Below are 21,122 nucleotides of genomic sequence, written 5' to 3' on the forward strand. Positions count from 1 at the left end.
CTATATATATATATATATATATATATATATATACTGTATATATATTGGACAGCTATCATTGTATAGCTAGACATTGCACTGACTTACAGTCATAGTTGTCACTCAAACCTAAACCTCAGAAGTTACATTTTGACCTGTTAAAGACCAGAAAAGGTCTGAAATATGTCACAAACACCATCTCACAGACACACACACAGACACACACACACACACACACACACACACACAGCACCATTTCACTCGCTGTTGTTTTTGTCTTCAGTGTTTTCCAAATGCTGTGAAGGAAAACACAATTATTGTCTGTTTCCCCGCTGGTGCTGTGCCTGTTGTTTAGGGGGCGGGGCCAAGGGCGTCTGATCTCAGTCTCAGAGTTCTGACTGCACCCTCTGACTGCTCTGATCTGAGAATGAAATGCTAACAGCTCTTTGTGGTGTAAATGGAACCACACCGTCCCATGGAATCAGGAAAGAGAGAAAGCAAAAGGTGGAGATCTTTTGTAATGGTTCTAAACCTGTGAGAGTCCCTTCAGGATGTCCCAAACCCTCTGGGCGAGCTGAGTCCCCCATCCAGTCTGCCCTTGCTAATATGCTGTCCTGCACTAAACACAAATGACTGATGGCAGACTGGGGTCAGCAGGGAAGATTGAGATCAGGATAGAGCTGCAGAACATCCAAACAGCAGGTGACTGCTTTTCAGGTGGCAGGTAATCTTGGTGCTGAGCTCCAGCAGCACCAGACTGCTGTTCCCAAGAGGAATGAGCGGACAGAAGGTGTTGAGACAAAACACAGAGGAGGGCAGAAGTTCTGCCTGCAGCTGAATTGGACCGCTCTGGAGGTCCAGCAGCAAAAAAAAATAAGGAGGAGATCCAGGCTGGTGGTGAGGAACTAGAGAGGGCAAGTGCCCTGAAGATGGAGGTCCTGCAGAAGGACTTGGCTGGTGGAGAAGCCAGGATGAGGGCCAGTCAGGTGAGGAGGTCCCGCAGCAGCCATGGAGCCAAATGGCCCTTAAAGGAAAGAAGAAAACAGGGAAAAAGAAGAGCTGGCTTTTGAGATGTTTCTGTCGGTGAAGCTCTGTTCATTTTGAAATTCCTAATGCAGAGATTCAATCACAGTACATTGAGAATAATTTGTAAGCTGAAAACCCAGTTTACAGCAAACACTGGCAACAAGAGTATTTGAAAGTGGCAACTTCTCGCTCCCTCACACCAGCAACACACAGGCGGATGAACGTCGTCGAGGTAACTGAGTCAGACACAGAGATTCATTGGTTTATTGACAGAGACTGGAGTGAACAGTTGTACAAAATAACTGGAAAAAATGCGCTCATTTTCTTATAAATAAGGTCCCTTGTATAAGAATGTGTTTGCTTTGAACCCTCTCTATATATATTACACAACATAACTCAAGGTCATCTCGCACGCACACACACACACACACACACACACACACACACACACACACACACACACACACACACACACACACACACACACGCACACTCTGCTGCCTGACTGGCTTTTGTGTTTGTTTTGAACGATGCTTAACAGCACATATTTGTGGGTCTTCAATGAAGCTGCAGGTTTGTGCTCGTTGAGGAACCGTTGAACGTCACACACTGATCTAACTTGTTGCTGCTGATGTCATCAAGTGTGTGAAAATAAGACGGACAAATATTTTATCCATCAGCATTTATGCATAAGTGTGTGTGTGTGTGTGTGTGTGTGTGTGTGTGTGTGTGTGTGTGTGTGAGTATACATTGTGTTTGTGCCCACTCACAAATGGGAGGTAGGAAAAGTGAAAATAAAAGGTGAACAACAGGAGCCAGAAATGCATGGAACACTAATGAGAGTTACAGTTAACGAGCCAACAAGCAGTTTAGCAGTTTTTAGATTTCTTAACCAGGAGAGTGATCGAATCTTGTGAAAGTACTCAGTTGGAGCACTTCAGGGACTTTCAATACGTTTGTGTTTGGATGACATCGATTTTTGTGTACGACATCCATGTTTATTTATGATATGAATGTTTATCCATCCATTTTCAATGTCGCTTATCAGGTTGTGGGGGGTGGAGCCTATCCCAGCTCACTTAGGGTGAGAGGCGGGGTTCACCCTGGAAGGGTCACCAGTCCATGGCAGGGCCATCAGGAGCAATTAGGGTTCAGTATCTTGCTCAAGGTCACTTGGACATGGTCACCGGGGGAGGTGGGGATTGAACCAGCAACCCTTCAGTTGATAGATGGCCACTCCAACTCTGAGCCACGCCGGCCCTCATATGAATGTTTGTGCCATGTTTTGCATGGCAGCACACCAGAGCTTTGATGTGTTCCTGCAGCTCTGCTACCTCCCTCCCCTCTGAGTTAGCACCTGCTAACATTGACCAGCAGAGCTGCAGGGGGAGGAGACAGAGCATCTGGATTTCATTGAGTGTAAACGAGACCAGAACCAGAAATAAAATCAGAGACTGGCGAATGTCAGTGTCACTGCTGAAAACTAGAAATTGTACGATGAATCATGGATCTGTTCAGTAAAAACAACAACGTGATCCAAATCCTTTTCCAAAACCACATCACAAAGTTCTCAAGATTTTGATGGATCTTTAGATTCTAACAAGGTTCCTGAGCGGTGCATACGGGCAGGCGGGGCACTGACTTGTGCTCTGTGCCAGAGGTACTTCATGCGTTCCTGATGATTTGAACATTAGGGGTGCCCGATTTCTGGTTGCCTCCTGATAGCCTCCGACATCTCTAAGTCTTCTTCCACCACTGATCGCATCTGAGATGTGCCCCCAATCAGAGAAAAGCCAGTCAATCAGCAGTCACTGATGTGTGGTTGAAGGTACTTCAGGACAGCTGTGCTTACTTACTCCACTGCATTAACAGGACGTTTATTATGGCCCAACTATGACTTGTACAGCAGAGCTAACAAGCATCACTCAGTCAGATTGCAGACAGTTCTTCCCAGCCACCTCCTCCAAGGTTTCTCCATATGATGGTTTTAGTCCTCCAAGCAGAACTCCTGGGTCACCTGGTGGTGAAGGATGACCCGATACCTGTCCCTGCAGGAGGACCCACAGTTCTTCTTCTTTGGACTATGGCTGAGATGACCTGCGAGGCCAAGGCTCAGCCTGCAGACATGCCTGACCTTCCTCTAGGAGGATGCCCCGGTCTCCCTCCAGGTGAGATTCCTGCATTGCAAGGAATTGCCAATTAAACAGTTGTGTCCCCACCGTTGGATCAACCAGAGCTCCTGGGAGGACGGGTTGATGCTCGGTGATACCACACCCCTCTACCTTAAGACAACCCACTGTTCCCAAGGCAGGACAATATTGGCCCCCTGAACCTTATCCATCGTTTTAATTGTCATCGTCCCAGTGAAATCTTACAATCAGTCATCAAAAATTATTGACAAAATTGGGATGTTGGTGCCGGCTCTCTCTAAACCAGCTTAAAAGATTATGTTCTTATGTTTTAAAGTGTTGTCAGGGTTATGGAAACTACTGTCAGCGCCATCCCCAGTTTACAGGGGCGACATGAGAACTGGATCCTTGAGAATCTTGATTGTGGCTAATATTCTGACACTCTTTTCCGCCTTTTCACCTCACAGCAGACAGTCACTGCAGGGACAACGGTAGGAACTTGAACAATAAATACGAGTTTTGACATATATTACTAATGCTCTACCTCTTTATATCTTTACGGTAAGTTGAATCTATACATCCAGTTACTGGCTGAGTTTGCTCCAATAAAACAGAGGGTACAATTTTAGCAAAATATTGTATTATTCTTGTAGAAATAGCTCACAAACAAACAAAAATAGGAGTAATACAAAAAATAAAATCATGAACATTAATTTAAGAGCAAATAGAAGTTCACCACTTTCCTCTGCCAAGCTTATGTTTGAGGAAAATAGTGTTGACAAGCTTATTTAAGCGATATAACCAAATAACTTTTATTATAATATATAAAACAATATATAAACTTATACAAAAACAAACATCTGTCATGTTACATCTTCTGTGAAAGGTGAGACATTCTCAGAGGGGTCAAGTGACGCTGATAGGCTCAGAGTAAGCAGGGTCCAGGAGAGGTTAATGTGTCGGGCTGCAGCTCCACCTGATTATTATCACCAGCTGTTGTTAGAGCTCAGCTCCACACAGAACAGGAGAGTCTGAGGAGGACACAAGGAGCAGGCACGTTAGTGAGGGAACACACTTCACTCTTCACAAAACACACGTGAGCCCACGAGCTGCTCCCTGAGCGTGGGACGGATCCTCTCAGTCCAACACCCAAGACGAGTATTTCTTGGCTCAGATGGAAATGGTCGCCTTTGGGTGTTGATCCTCAGAGGACCCGCCCACAGTCCTACTCTGCCTCTGATTGGCTCGCACTTGGAGTGAGATAATCAGAGCATATCAGAAGAAGGGCAGGAGTAGTCGGCCTCTTACGTGTGCAGGCAGAAAACATAAAACACTGGTTTATTTTTGACGGGGGCTATGAGAGGACACTTCTGATTTTTGCCCCCCCGTTTGGGAAACAAGGTCTTACACTAAATGTGTATATCCAGCTTTTGTGAGTTGAGAAATCTTTAAGGATACTGAAATTACAACTGTTGCATAAAACCTAACAAGAGGTCAAATGGTTTCCTTTTATTTTAAAAGCACGACTGTCTGCTGTCACTGCTGAGTCTCCCCCGAAATAAAGGTGAGCATCCCACCATTCATTTTCTACTGCTTATCCTGCAGGGGGGTGGAGCCTATCCCAGCAGCCTTCAGGCAAGAAGCGGGGTTCACCCTGGACGGGTCACCTGACCACTGCACCACCGTGCCACCCTAGAGGTCAGCATATGCTTCATAAACATTTGTCTTCACAAAAACACAAACATTACCTGAAACACATTTAGGGTGGACCAGTCCACACAATTATGGTTTGTACAAGTCTGTTTTAAAGTCACTGCCCCGAATGTTTTTGCTACCACAACAACTGCAAAAGTGTCTTCTTTTGGTTTCATTTGATGAAACACTGGTACACTGAACTACTCTGGATCTCCTTTTCTGAGAAGAAAGGTGTCAATACTGCTGCAAACAGCTAAAACCTTCTCATGAAAGAGAGAACATTCCTCCGTACCAAATCTTAAAGTCTGAATGAGTATAATCCATCATTAAAGTGGTCTTCTGCTTTGTTGTAGACAGCTGATATGATCCTGGATGCTAGGCGAAGTGGAAACCTCACGACAGGGCTCGTGATCAAGACCTGCTTTCTGTTACGGACATGGCCGTTTCCTCGTATGCTTTCGGACGAAGCTCTTTTTACAACATGGTTGCATATCTGCTGCTCTGCAATCACTGGTATTTGTTTTTGCTCTGTCCTGGTGTGAACTTTTACAAGAGGATGATTTTAAATACGACAGCGAGCTGTGTTTAAGATCCACTGGGAGTTCACAGTGTCACAAACAAGTGAGCATTTTTGATGTAACTGGTACTACATAACTGGTCATTATACAAGACTGGCATTCATCCGTTTTCCTTCAGTCTGTGGAGGTTTGTCTATCATCTCACTGTGAGGATAAAACCTAATGTTCCCGAAAGCAGCAGGTTCTGATTATACAAGAGGGTCTTCATGCTCTGGTTTATCTCCATTTGTGGATGCTTAATGGGGTGGCTGAAACATAATCTGTCCATCTGTTAAAGTTTCCCAGAGGAGAAAGCGAGCTTTGAAAGAAAACAACACTTCAACCAAAAAGTGCCTTTTGCCTTTCCAGTCCTCACAAATATTGTCTGGAGCTCACAGGGATCTTTTACTTCTTGCATCAGTTCTTTATGACTCCAGACGTACAGTCAAGCCACGTACGTTTAGCTTGAAGCTAACGGAGACCTGCTAATAAAAACAACTGACCAAAAATAGTTGTTTTCTTGTACATTGTCAGGATGGATGGATGGATAGATGGATAGATAGATAGATGGATGGATAGATAGATAGATAGATAGATAGATAGATAGATGGATGATAGATAGATAGATAGATAGATAGATAGATAGATGGATGGATGGATGGATGGATGGATGGATGGATGGATGGATGGATGGATAGATAGATAGATAGATAGATAGATAGATGGGTAGATAGATAGATGGATAGATAGATAGATAGATGGGTAGATAGATAGATAGATGGGTAGATAGATAGATGGATAGATAGCTTTTGGACGGTTTTTCTGGTGTTAGCTGTCAGTCTCCATTCGCTTCCAGCTAAACAAAATGTAGCCCACTCTCTGTGCATCCTGGGGTCAGGAAGAAGTGATGCAGATGGGAGGAACTTCTCTGAGAGCCCAAGAACTCGACTGAGTACTGGAAAGGAAAATACACTTTTTGTACCACAAACACACACGAGTGATTAAACAATGCTACATTTGTGCGAAATACGTAATTAGAGCAACACAGGTCCTTCTGGCACGTATTGATCTGTCTCTGGTTACTTTCCTCTCCCTTGGTAGGAGGTTTATCAGCAGTTTCCCAGCAGTTGTTCATGACAAATGTGTCACATGTGAGTCATAAATAAATATTGATCAGAACAGCCAAGAGTGCTGCCACAGATTTTAGCCCCAAGACAATGGCTAACAAATTTCCAAACACAGAGTAACAACGTTTCAGTGGGCTGGAGGAGAACATCTGCCTCCTCCAGACCAAAGTGAACTGTGATATGTGAATTGGCTGGTCATTGTGGAAAATAGGAAACACACACATGGATCTGCCTGTCAGACAAGCTTTAGTTGAAGTTAATGAGAAACACAAGACATTTTGACGTTTTGATTTGTCAAAGAAGAGCACAGGTGTTACCAATAACAATAATGATTGTGCTTGCGTTCCCAGTAAGTCATGACAGCGAGTGTACGGAATGCAGAAATAGCAGATAACATTGGATCCACATGTGTGTGTGAACGTGTGTGTAGTGTTTATACATAAAAGCTCATTTGAGGTAAATGTCTCTCTAATTGAATCAAAACAAACGACAGGGGGTTTTATTGGTGAAACACCAGGTTAAGCACATAAAGGGGTCACATGAATGGATGTTACATCACATTCATTCATTCATACATTCACACACACCAGACCGCAGTGGGACGATCACTTGAACGCACAGATATGAGAGTGTGAATATGAAATATGGTGCTGGACTGTGCAGGACAGAAAGAAGGAACAGGGAAAAAAGAAACAGCAGAATTTGATTTGTCTTAATTCCACTTTGTCTTGTCTTTATATAATATTTTGCACCACAGGATGAGAGAACGTGATTTAGGCAGATTTATTGTTTTTAAAGGGAGCTGGGAGGGTTTTTTTGAACATTTATCTAACAGATATATTTAATAAATATGACACTCTTGAGTATATTTCTTCAAGACAGTTCCCATTGCGGGTGACGTGTTTAGATTTAACATTGGAGTTTGAAAACAGCTTATGGGAACTTTTCACTCAGTTTTCCTGCATATTGCATACTTTGAAATATTATATACAATATGTCTTCTTGTTATCCTGAAGTTCCTTTAGATCAAATTGCATTGCATACTGTACACGGACGTGACGAACCTGTAAATGAATGAATCTGAAGGAAGAGATGCATGAGCTCGTCTGTGAACGGGATTTCTGTGGGAGTCGCATTCGTCCCTAACGATGCTGGTTTGACAGTGAAGAGGAGGCAGCCAGCCAGCGAGCATTCCACTACACACAATCATCAAATGATCACGCGCTCCAAGATGCTCATACGTGCAGATGCACGCACGGCTAACATTGATCGGTGCACATCAAATGAACAGCATGATGAATGAACAAAGTTAAGGATAAGGAAAGGGTGACTATATAGTTTCATCGACCACGTGTGGCGGAAGGTAACGGGGAAGAAAGAGGAGAACGTGGGAAAGAAGAAGCCGCTTGGAGGGAGGAGAAGCGTGTTTGTGCATGCGCCTGCATGCATGGTTGAGTTCAAAGTGATACTGTGGTTATCACAAGGATCTGTGGTCTATCTTTGGTCTTTGATCAGCTCTGCTTTGAGTTTGCAAGAATGAGTGAGAATGTATTCCAGGTTTCCTGAAAGACTGATATATTGTTCTTTCAGTGCGCTGCCTTCCACTCTACTGAAACATATCCTGTAAGTCGGTCGATCCAGACATGACATGATTTGATGTATTTAGTCGAGAGGAAAACACATGTAACATCCCCAGCTGGAAGAGTTATGGGGACAGTGATGTGCAGCTCAGTGGGGAGAGCTTCTCAGTTGCTGCTGGCCAAAGTGAGAGGATGGCAACTGACTTGTCAGTTGGTGCATGTGGTCACGACAAATCTGTCAAACTTGTGGAATTTGAAAATAGCAATTTGAAGGCCTGGAAAAGTTTTTTTTGTTTTTTTAAATAAATACATTTTTTAAAAAAAGATGTTTTGGAAAAGTCGAGGAAATTGGCTGCATAAATAATGTGGACTGTCCGAGAAAGAATTTTGGCTTGAGGTTATAGCACATGTACAGTAAAATATTAATTTTCTCTGTTTTGCAATTATTGGAAATGTTCCTGGCAGTGTTGACGTTAGAGTTGTTATGGAAGGAAAGTCTTTCACAGTAACTCAGCTGATTGGCTGTGGCTCGGCTGTGGGGCTCAGCTGGAGCCGGTGTGGAACAGTGATGCCAGGAATATTCATTTGATCAGGAATATCAAACATTCACAGGGACGTGACCCTCTTACCTGGTAATGCATGAGTAAAAGCCAAGGTTAGCAGTGTGTTTGGCCTGAACCTGGCTCCCCTGCAAGGACAGAACACTTCAACATCCTCCAATCACAGTGCAGGCTGACTAATCAATACATGAGAAACACTCAACAGCAGCGCTGATCCTGAAGTAGAGCTCCAGTCATGGTCGAAGGGATTATACTGCAGTCATGTTGACTGACTCGTGGTAGCGATAACAGTGAGTAGTTTTAAACCTCTGGACCACCGCCTTAGCATACAATACGCACATTTTCCCTACATTTACCCCCCAAATCACCCTGACGTGCAGAGCAGCAGCCATGATAGTTTCGTAGTTTTTCCAAACAGAATTTATCAATGCATCTTTGATGAAAATGTTGTGCATGTTGTGGTAACACTGAAAGGCTCGATGAAGTATTTCTGTTTTTGAAAACGTATGATTTAGTTATCCGATTCCCTCACCCAGCACCCCTTGTACTCCAGGCCACTTCCTGTAACAGCCCTGATTGACATTCTATGAGCCTGTTGCTGGCTACAAGTACTACGTGACTCTAATCCATTACTTCTGTAATGCGTTACCACCAACACTGCAACCCAGTGGAGATTGGCCCAGTGTGTTAGATACGGTTGGATCTTATGGAAGCAGAGTCCAAAGTGTGTTGAAGCTGCTGTGGCAGCTGGTGGTGTCCCCCGGATGGATGGGGGCTGCGTGAGTACCTGTGGTGCTGGGGTCAGCAGCAGTCGTGGATTCTGAATCCTCTTCAGCAGCATATTCTGCTTCACAGTTCCAGTCCACAGGGCCAGTTCTCACTGTCATAAGGCTCATATACATCTGGATCACTTGTCTTGCCTTTTTTAAAGCCTCCTTGGGAGAGCTTTCTACCATCTTCATGAACCTCATTGGATTGTCCTGCAACAGAGGGAGAAGATCGAACCACCGGTTATCACCATCACCGAGGGAAAACTGATGTTGTCGCGTTCCTCTGCTCTGGCGCACCATGTGGACCAGGTACAAATCCTTTAACAGCAAAACAGATAGAACACTTAGAAACCGAATCATGTGTGGATATCTTTAATATAGTCGATAAAATACACTGGACACCTCTCAGAATTACCCAGCACCGTTTATCACCCCCACAAGTTCCTGGATAAATGGCCATCAACACCTGAGCACATCGTCCTGGTTGACCTGGAATCCTCTGGAGTTTTTCAAGTCAGTTTGAGGTTGGGCAGGTTGCAGGTCTTTAGGCTCTGACACAACTGCACCATTCACTGATGAACCCACGGCGCTGTCTGCGGTGCTGAAGCAGCAGACCAATTTGCAGCGGTACCTCTCAAAGGATGGCAATCCTCCATTTCTGTGCTATACTGGAGCCTCTAGATCAGGGGTCCCCAAACTTTTTACGGTGAGGGCCACATAACGTTCCCCTTCTCTGATGGGGGCCCTGGGTCAGTTTGTAACAGAAAAAGTGTGACGATCATGGGGTGCCTAAATGTAAAAATGTATTGTTTTCCAGAAAGCCACACTACCAAATAACCCTCTCTGGGTTCAGGTCTAGGGTTTTTTTCCTGGGGTTGCCAGACTGCAGAAGGGTGGACTAGACTGTCACGCTCTATGCGTGTATGAAATAGTGACTAACTGTGTTCACACCAAACGGCAATGTGAATTTTCGCGTCGCTTTATTCACGAATATAAACACATTGATCCAGCGATCACATTCACACGAATAAAGTGACGTGAAAATTCGCATTGCATTTGGTGTGAACATTCAGGCTGCAACTAACGACTCTTTTAGTAGTCGACTAGTCACCGACTATTGAAACAATGAGTCGACTAATCGGATAATTATTAAATACATCTTTTATTGAACATTCATTAATTTAAAATGCGTTTGTCAGGCACAGTCTCATAACGCCGGATCTCTCTTTTGTAGCGAAAAGATGCTTCTAAAATGTACAATGTGTGTCACAAAACCCTACTGGCTTGAATGTTACTTGGATCTCACCGAGGCGAGTCAGACTCCGTCTCGTTCAACTGCCTGACGGGCTTCTTTAAATGTTCCTGCATCACCACCATGACACCAAGGTCTGCTTAGCAACCTTAGCTAGTAGTCTTTTTATTCGCCGTATCCAGGCTAAAATGCCACCAAACTTTAGAAGTTTTGGTGCGCGTACCTGATGTTGACGCTGCGTTCCTGTATGTTACTGCTCAGAGACAGAGACGCTACTGCGCATGAGCGACTCTCGGCAGAGATTATAATCAAGTGAGATGCCTCACTCTGTTGGAAAAACGCGTCTGGCGACAATAGTCGATGATGGAATTCATTGTCGACTATTTCTATTTTCCACAACGTCGACTAATCGTTGCAGCCCTAGTGAACACACCTGAATAGTTCATAATGAAAATAGTTCATAGTTCGTTATCAGTTTTATTATCAAATACAAATACACATATGGAAAAAATAAAATGCGTCTCTGGTATTGTTCAGGGGCCAAATGTGGAGGCGGGCCGTAGTTTGGGGACCACTGCTCTTGGTACACACTGTGCTCGGTAGCTGACAAATAGTGAGAACTGCACTTAGACATTCAGACCACCGTACAACATTTAGTGGCCATGACTTTAATAATCGTGATAAAAAGACACTTGTTGTCGGGAGATGAATAGGTGACTTTGGGTGAGAGGCGGTGTTCACCCTGGACAGGTCACCAGTCCATCACAGGGCCATCAGTTGCCGTTAGGGGTTCAGTATCTTGCTCAAGGATCCTTGGACATGGTCACCGGGGGAAGTGGGGATCGAACCAGCGACCCTTCAATTACTAGACGGTCACTCTATCTCTGAGCCACGCCGCCCCCAATAAAGTCATAATATAGGCAAAAATAGGCAGCACAAAGGAAAGGAACCTCCTCATTATTATTTTTCGGAACCATAAAATCCAATCAAATCAGTATTGATTTAAAAACAAACTGGTGTTACTTCAGATCCCACAGAAGAGTACACACAAACCAGACTTTAGTTGCAAGTGCATAAAACTGTACTAATATGTTAAAAAACACCAAAGAAGCTTTGAAACGTGGATCACATAGAAATCAAATATGCTAAATAATCACAAAAGACATCTCAACATTTCCTTTTTCAACAGCACAAATGAAAACAGACTTTTGTCGAAATCGTAAAAAGATTTACACCAGAAGAGCCCTGAGTTGTTATCTCCGGTGCTGCAGGCTGTAAATCCCTTTAGACTCTGACAGATTTAGAGGATAAGGTGAAATTTCCTTCGAGAAAGCGAACGGTTCAGACATGGAGCGGTCACTGCTGAGCTCGCTTCATTTAACTGTTTGTGTGCACCTCACCTCTTCGTGATCTTGCCATTGTTTTTAACATTTTTTGTTCTTCTTTATTCATGGAGTGCTATTGCCATGCTGTTGTGTTGTTGTTTTTCCCCCTCACATCAGGAAACATAAGCTGTCTACATATGGAGTCAACATGAAATTTGGATGACGCGGGAAATAACACATCATTTTATCCTCTTCCTCGTCCTCTTAAAATTTGGAAGAAAAAAGTAGTTTGCATCTCAAAGATGTACATGGCTGCAGTTTTCTGCATTACAATGTGTGAAACAAGAACAGCTGATGATTTCAAAATAAACGCTGGAAAAAGATGGGACAATTAACTTCTAATGCATTCATCGATTTTTGCAAGGTCCCTCCTGTACCTCATCTGTACACTCTGTCAGTGAGGTCACTTCTGACTGGGAAACTGTGATCTGGGATAAATCAGTAATGACCCTGATCCTAAATTCCACATTAATGTAACCGTAGATGACTTTCTATGTTTTACTGGCCTTCTGAAAAACAACACCATATTCAAACAAAATTGCAGTTTGGATATTCATGCGGTTTACACGGGCTTCCTGTATCAGTTTACTGTCTGTTTAATGTGCAAAAACCTCAGTCAGCTCACGCTGAATCGCTAATAATCCTCACATTTACGGTGCATCATATTTTCATTCAAATGAAAGTCCCTTATTTTTGTCCTCGCCAAAAAAGTTCTCACATTGATCATTACGACGGCGCTTTAATCTCTCCGCACATACAGTTTTAAGCCTCGGTGACAGAGCAGCATGGTTAAATGACTTTAACCATGTTGCTCTTCTGGATTTTTGAAGGTTTATCAGCCCAAATTATTCAAATTATGATCGTATAATGAATCACCTCCAGATTATTATTTTTCTAATGTCAACTCTATTTGTGTTTGCAGCTCGAACAGGAAGTAGGCTACAGCAGAGCCTTATGTAAGCTCACTCGCGTTGCTGATCTTAGGTGTCGTTTTACCCTTCGTCCTTATGTTTTTTTCTTTCTTTACATCTTGTGTGTGAGTTTAATGTCCCAGCACATGTCTGCTGACCTCATACGGCTTTACTGGGATGTTTCCTTCTGCTTATTAGCTGGCATGAACACACTCGCACTGTCAGCATGTTTTTTCATGACTCTTAGAATTTCCTGTTATGCCTAAGAACAAATATAAGAAAAAAAAGTAGAAACATATTCATTTGGTACTCATTGTACCATTTTGGAAAAAAAAAATCATCCATCACCATCTGGCCAGTATAACTTTTTTTGAGTTCTCTTCAATAACATATTGTTCCTTGCATCTTCACTCTGAATTGATGGAAGTGGCTCTACTGTGTGTGTATATATATATATATATGTATATATATATATATATATATATATATATATATCATGTATGTATCTTATTTATTATTCATGCCAGTCACTGGTATGAAATACTTACTTCAATCTCTTCATTTATCTCTGGTATGCATCCTTGTGAGTACAGATGGTAGATAGCCTTTTCCAGGGTGTTGACATATCTTCGGTTGTCTGAATTCCTGACATAATGGAAATGCGTGGTCAGGAGCTCCAGCACTTGTGGGATGGCTGCTTTGATATAACAGACTGTACTCTAGGAGGCATAAAACAAAGGATTTTCATTAAAAAGGGCTCCTTTAAAATTTATGATCAATAAAAAGTTGTATGGATGAGTCATGGCAGATTTTTTGAATATATTTGAGCAATGCCTCTGGAAGAAACACCAAGTCCACATACATCAAAGTCCATAGTTGATATTACTGGTCAAGTAAAGCCAAACTATCTGTAGAGCAATTTCAATGTAAGAGGCCAGCCATCGTACGGACAGAAAGTAACACAGTTGTCGTACAAACATAAAATTACAGGTGAAGAAAACATCCATGAAAAATTCTATACAAAAATCAGTGAAAAGAATACAGTTGTCAGTGTACTCCCATATCTACACACTGAGGACTTAACTAGGCTGTTGTAAGAGTCTTCATAGTGTGTGTGTGTGTGTGTGTGTGTGTGTGTGTGTGTGGTGGGGGGGTCTCTCTATGTCTTCAGGCAGGACGTTCCACCTACTTGGGTCATAAAACATAAAAAAGAGCTTGTCCTGTTTAAGAGTCAGTATGAGGAAGATCAGTGCCGATGGACCTGTGCACTCTCGTCTTTAAGCTGAGGTCCACGGAGTTCCAAGGCCATGAAGAGCCTTGCATATATTGACTCTTGTTTTGACCGGTAGCCAATCAAACTTTCAGTGAGAACATACATCAGCATACTTGGAATCAACTGAAGCGTCTGTGCAGCTGATTTTGGAAGGCTGGTGAAAAAGCCATTTTAGTCCCATTTTTGCTCGAAAGAAAGAGACCTGAGATAAGAGTCAATGACCTGCCTGTGCAACACAGAAAAGTGTTTCTGTTGGAACTGACACCATCTGCACAAACAGGGTATTTTATGTTGTATTTTTGTAAGATATGAGTGGGAGCACATGATGACTAAACAGTACTGGCCCAAGTGTTGAATCTTGAGGTACTCCTCATGTTACACTGAAGCAAAGTCAAGCATGGATACAAGAAATCCTGTCCTGTCGGTGGGTTCTGAACCGGAGAAGAAACGTGGTTGTGGTTTTGGAAAGTAAACGAGAATTTGATTTAAATTGATTTTACTTTAATTCCTCAGTTTTTTTCTAAGGTTAATCAAAATTTGAAGATTATGATGATCTTGGTGCATCAAAATAAAGCGCTTGAAATTATTTGAAGCTCAAAATACTCGTCACATTTGCTGATGTGCAACACCCGCCGGCACACAGCTGATTGGACGTTTCGATCCCCAGTAGCCCAACCATGGATAAATCCAAGAAAAGAACATTTTCAGAGGAAATGTTTTTGTTGCGTGTAGAAATAGAATTTCGTTTTCTCCGTAGCAGTTCATTGATTTCATAACGGTAACAAAAACAATGTATTATCTTCATTTGAGATGTCAAAAGAGTTTCTTTGCTGTGGTCATCGGGTCCAAATGGCTCCTTGAGTGTTGAAGGTTGCCGACCCCTGTTAGACTGTTTATTTACTGATCATTTTTGCAGGTTACGTTCCATGTTCATGATGAGAAAATGGGATCCTTGAAAGTTTGGATGTATTCCGTCATGTTTGAAGAGGTATGGGCAGTTTAATAAAGTAGGAAGAACTTCTCACAAACATGTTCTGAGCAAGAAGAAGTATCCCTGGAGTCATGGATGAAGTTGATGGACATCTCCAAAGCTTGGCGAGGGCAGCGGGCCAGAGATGATGGATCGGCCTCCTGATTGTAAATGGCTGTCAATGAGGCTCCTAACGTCAGCTCTAAGCATCTCTAACGGCATATTTCTCTTAGGATTTGGTGCCAGATGTGTGAAAACGCATGGAGCTGATGAGTTTTGATCCAACAACCATTTGAAGTCCGTTTTGACAGATTTTCTGGTGGGTGAACACAACACTGACTCGTGTATCAGATCGCCTGAGGGGCAAAGACAACCTGGCAATACAAAATGAGTGCGTTTACTCCAAGAGATTCTTTTATGCTAATTTGTCATGTTTCAGCATTCGTCATCTTAATTCATCAACAAACACACAATTCTTAGAAAGAAAATCGCTCATGGTGTAAAGGCTCTTCATTCCAAGTTAGTTACCCTGACCCTCTCTGATCCTGTTCATGCAGGTCTCATGAAGAACATCAACATCTGTTTCTGTGGGCTCAGTGAATAATTTCCTAAAAACGCCCTCTCTGACTTGAGGAAAAAAAATAGAGGAAACTAAAAAAAAGATTGTCAATCCAGCAACTGTTTCTCGAAATGGCAACAACAGGGAGACGCTGAGACCGTCAGTGACACTGATGTTTCTCAGCCACAAATGAAAATTTACTAGCAGGTGTGCATATTATGGAATAGTTTCAAAACTGATTTTAATTTTTAATAAAAGGCTGGCATGTAAGTCATTTCATAGTTTCAGATACCCTCTGATCTATTTAGTGATGTCACACAACAGACATACAGAAATATTCGCTGCTCCTGGAAACAAAACTGGGTGTCTTTTGTGAGGAATCAAGGCAGATGTGGTTGTTTATCACTTCTATTTTAACCCAAACTGTCATCATTTCCCCGACCCTAAACAAGTGGCCAGGGTTGAACCTTGTGCCTAAACCTAACCAGATCTATCAAGAATGTTTCTGTTTTCACAGAGAAGAAATGGAATGTCCCGTTGTCCCGTAGCTCAAGGTTCCCACTGCAGGGGTTTGTGCAGGAGTAACCTATGTTGAGCAGACAAGTACAGTCCAAGACTGACCTCAGCGTCATGACCAGTTATGGATCGGACATGCTAGCACAGTAAGAACACGTCTGTTAAGTTGTTGGTGAGTGATGTCAACGATTAAACACGCACGCTGATCGCTCATGTTGATGAGCATTCATAGGACCATGCATGAATGACTGCATGCAACTGTCTCATGAGACTCCTTTGTAGATTTCAACTTCCAGTTTTCTCCTTAGTCTAATCGGTCCACTCACTTGTTCATTCATAAACTTGCCCTCTTCCTCAGTGTCTGTGCTGAGTATCTGGCAGGCACCGACGCCAGCCCAGCTCTTCTCTTCAACAAGATGACACAACTCTTGGCTGCAGCAGACAAAGTCTCATTTTTGCAGTCTGAGCTTCTGCCTTGGAACATGCACACATGGTATTTGGAGCCAAAATGTCTTTAAGTAATTTTTTTCTAATTTCATTGGAAGTCAGCAGGGCTTCTCAGTTCTCTTTCACAACTATCGTATATCTGATTTGTCTTTCTAAATGGTCAAACATGTACCACTGGCAAATGTGCAGTCAGCAGCCCCGATGTCTAGCAATCTTTGGATTCCAGCAGACGCCCAAGTCAGTCCTCATCACGTTACCCGTTGCTTTGTTAAAAACAAATTCCTCTTTAAATCCATCCAGTCTCTTAATTCTCCACACTGCCATTGTCTGTACACCGAATGTCACAGTCCAGCCCAACTCAAGCCCTAATCCTAATCCTAGCACTAACCAAGTGATGCCCAACTTTAACCAGGAGCTTAAAAATGACATTGTATTGCGGTCTTTGGTCCCCATGAGGACCAGAGGTCCTGATAAGGTTAGCATTTGTACGAGAAAGGTCTCTAAGAGGTAACAAAACCCATATACACACACACACACACACACACACACACACACACACACACACACACACACACACACTCTCTCTCTCAACATATGTGAGATGGTGCAGGTAGCAACCATGAAGCTGTCAGCTCAGCTCTGCTGTTCCCATATCCATTAATGCTGCAGCCAAATATTTTCCACATTAATGGTATCAGGCTGATTTCATCACCTGTGATTCATCTGTTATGAGTCAGAGTGTTCAGTTCTGACCCGACCTGCAGGCTCTGGGTATAACTGACATCTGTGCACCACAGCCATAACCCTGAGGAACGGTGGTCTCTGTCTGCTTGTTTTGATCCACATCAGAGGACAACTGCTGCTTTCACAAGCACCAAACTGCACCAGTGGCTGAACCGCACCAGTACAAAGGAAGCCGGGACCATAATTAACAGGACACGTCCAAGGCTTGAGACATGTGTCCTTAGCCACACGTTTCCCAGAAATGTTTATGTGAGACTGTATCGTAAAAACAGTTGACAAATTAATGCTAGACACTGCCAACATGATATTAACTGTAAGCATGCAGGGGAGATCCAGTTTCATCCACCTACAAATGGTTCTTCACTCTCAAGCACACCCTCCACCTGTTGTTGGTGGTAAAACTAGCCTCATTTTGGGGGGTTAATTTTTCTGAGGCTGTGTGTTAATCATTGAATGCTAAATGTTTGAGTCTAGCGTCCCTCAATTATTACATGATAATGGAATGAAGTGATGTCCATATAAGGCAGCAGCATTTGCGTACGGGGGACATGAGGGTTGAAAACTGAGTCAACAAAACGCATAGCTCCTCATTTCCTGTTTCCCATCAAGAGTCAAGGGTGTTTTTAACAGCCATGCCCATGATTGGCCCTGTGCCTTCACCACACGACTATTATTGTAACCATAAAAATAAAGGATATCAAGCCAGAGGGAAGCAGTCAAACTAAGCCAAAGCACAATCTGTGCCTAAAATCTTTCTTTGTTATTCTAACCAGAACAGTTTGTGTAGAAACCCAACCAGACATTAACCATAACGTAACAATATCAAGTTAAAAATGGTATATATACAGTATAAGTCAATTTGTAAACAAATTATCCTGCCGAGCCTGTCGATAAAGATGCTAGATCAGAAGACCCTGTGGAACAAATGGATGCGCTTGAGCCTTCATGCCGACGACGTCTGCTTTCACCATTTTCCTCAGTAATTTGACTGTTGCAGGAAGGAGGTCTTATATTGTTGAGCACATTTTGTTACAGTCATATTTGATTTAAATAAACTGGTGAATTTATCATGCTTTGTATGTAACTTCAGTAAGGGCTAATACATGATCATTGTTATATTAATTGACTGTGTCAAATAATTATATTTAAAGTGAAATGTCTAGAACTGGTGGCACGGTGGAGCAGTGGTCCTCACTGTGGCCTCCCAGCAAGAAGGTTTTGGGTGGAGCCCCGGCTGGAGCACAGGGTCTTTCTGTGTGGAGTCTCCATGTTCTCCCTGTTCCTGCTGGGTTCTCTCTGGTACTCCAGCTTCCTCCCACAGTCCAAAGACATCAAGAGGGACCAGGTTAATCCAGACTCTAAATTGACCGTAGGCGTGGCTGGGAGAGCCAATGGTTGTCTGTCTCTATGTGTTGGCCCTGCCATGGACTGGTGACCTGTCCAGGGGGAAGGCTGCTGGGATAGGCTCCACCCCCACCACCCTTAATCAGGATAAGCGGAAGAAATGGATGGAAGGATGGATGTCTAGAACTATTATTTCAGATTTTGACCATCTAGGTCACAGGTGTCAAACTGATCCAGTAAAGGGCCGTGTGGCTGCAGGTTTTCATTCCAACCGAGCAAAAGCAACACCTGATTCAACTTAAATGCTCATTTGTTGGATCAGGTGTTGCTTTTGCTTCGTTGGAATGAAAACCTGCAGCCACACGGCCCTTACTGGACCAGTTTGACACCCCTGATCTAGGTCAACTTATAACTCAATGTCTGCAGTATGACAGTGATGATGGGCTGCTAAAAAAATATGGAAATGTTCTTATAACAGCAGGAAATGCCACAAAGCTGAGGCACAAGAAATAGCAACAAGTGCCATGTTTGTGTTAGTAATACCAGCGACACATCAACACTCACCAAATTCAAATGTTCTGTAAAAGGATAGATGATAAAACACCCGTGGTCCAACTGGTTGTCAATCTGTGGAGGAAAAAACAGTGAGTCAATCTTTTTTCATGCACTAACACACAGCATGTGTCACAGACAGGATATATCATATACTGTATCAGCCATTTGAGATAACCACAGGGTATCCCTTCGGTTGGAAAATTCAGTTTTCAATCAAAGTGGTAGTACTGATGTATTGAAGTGGGGTTTAATCTGGTGGTAAACCATTCTAAGGGTCTTAGATTCAGCAGATATGGGTCAGCCGGTCTTCAGTACAGAAAGCTCGGAACATGGGTAGCTCTAATCATCAGCATAGAACTGTTGTGGACCGGATCCTGGAAAAAAAACAAACATTTTAACTACCCAATAAACACCCAACAAAAACAAAAAACAACAACCTAAAAAATCAGTTTACATGTATGCAATATTTGTGACATTTTCACAGCTTGTAACATCAACTCATCTGTGGTATTGAGGAATGAAGCTGTGAAAATGTTATGAATAGAGCGTGTTTTTTTTTTTTTTTTTTTTTTAGATGGGTGTTTATTTGGTTCATAAAACAATCTTTTTTTCAAGATGCCTGTCCATAGCAGTGCAATACTGAGCATCGGCACTGTCGGTGCTGTCTGGTTCACTGCACTGAAGACATGCTGACTCACTCTGCTGAAGGTCAGAGTCTTAATATGGACAATTACCTCATGCAACCCTTATCTTGTGAATCTAATTCTGTATTATCTGCATGTATGTACCACAGAGCCATCATGAATTGTAGGCAGATCATTGATAGTCTAAACAGACTGAACAGCAGAGGGCCGAGAATCGATCCCTGGGGTGCACACACGTCAAATCAAGAAAGTGACAGGTCACTCACTGTTCACTCTGTGTTTACAAACTGTGTTGCCACTCAAGATGTGATCTCATCCATTTTACAGCTCAAGGGAAAAGCTGATAGCTCAGCAGTGAGCACTCAAGAAGAAAAAAAATGTTCTGCCTCATGTATTTATTTTTTTAATCAGCATCTAAATCAGAGGATTTCAAAGTGTGGAGAAGGCCTCAACAGGGGCTGTCTGATTGCTTCATTGGAGGCTCAGTGAATATAAATTAAAATGAACTAAATAAAGGACAGAATGTAGAAACACCTAAATTAATGTGATGAAATAGATGGTAGACATGCAGTGGTTTTGTGGAAATATTACTTCTTCTTTCGACTTTCCTGACTCGCTAGAGACTGCTTTCATGTATTTGGTGTAATCTGAAGTTGAAGACATCAATATTAGGCTAGCCAGGCTAGGTATTTGACTGTTTCTAGGATTAAATAGCATAGCAGTGAACCTACAGATGCACCCTGAAACACATAAAACACGAAATGTGAGGATGGGTAGAAGGAGAGCAGTTGTCAGCCGTTTGGATGGGGTGATTGTCTGTTACGCAGTGGTGCTGGTGGTGTTAGGAAGGGTAAAACTCTGTTCTGCTACGCACTTTTTGATAGGGTGAATAAGTCACAACCACACTCAGCAATGTGTTGTTGATGTGTTTTTGAAACAAAGGTGCCAACTCCATCTTACTGCTTTATCCTCAAACGACCTTTGCTCTGGTTTGCATGAACACACCCACAGTAAGCTCTGTATGCGTTCATTGATTGTATCTCGTATTAGATATGAATGTGTTTGATCTTTTTCAGGCTTTCGAAGACAGCGTGAGTTC

At 42.7% G+C, this 21,122-nt stretch overlaps 1 protein-coding gene across 3 annotated transcripts in view; it reads right to left on the bottom strand.

Moving 5' to 3' along the window:
• Window positions 1-1,496: 1,496 nt before the first annotated feature.
• The window catches only part of csf1a (colony stimulating factor 1a (macrophage)), a 39,936-nt gene continuing 20,310 nt past the window's right edge, over window positions 1,497-21,122 (bottom strand). Inside the window, exons 1-6 of one of the 3 annotated variants that reach the window (XM_086200566.1) lie at window positions 19,608-19,788; window positions 19,389-19,451; window positions 13,520-13,690; window positions 9,441-9,633; window positions 8,723-8,781; window positions 1,497-4,165 (exon numbers count right to left, since the gene is read on the bottom strand). In XM_086200566.1, coding sequence (XP_086056692.1) covers window positions 8,750-8,781; window positions 9,441-9,633; window positions 13,520-13,690; window positions 19,389-19,451; window positions 19,608-19,646 — 498 coding nt within the window. In that variant the 5' untranslated portion in view covers window positions 19,647-19,788 and the 3' untranslated portion in view covers window positions 1,497-4,165; window positions 8,723-8,749. Of the gene's footprint in view, window positions 4,166-8,722; window positions 8,782-9,440; window positions 9,634-13,519; window positions 13,691-19,388; window positions 19,452-19,607; window positions 19,789-21,122 lie in introns of those variants that run through there. The other 2 variants (XM_086200564.1, XM_086200565.1) reach the window with 2 other exon arrangements.

Source organism: Aulostomus chinensis, chromosome 3 (assembly GCF_037954235.1).
Source record: "Aulostomus chinensis isolate RoL2024-O1b breed Wild chromosome 3, RoL_Achi_v1.0, whole genome shotgun sequence".
NCBI classification, from domain to species: Eukaryota; Metazoa; Chordata; class Actinopteri; order Syngnathiformes; family Aulostomidae; genus Aulostomus; species Aulostomus chinensis.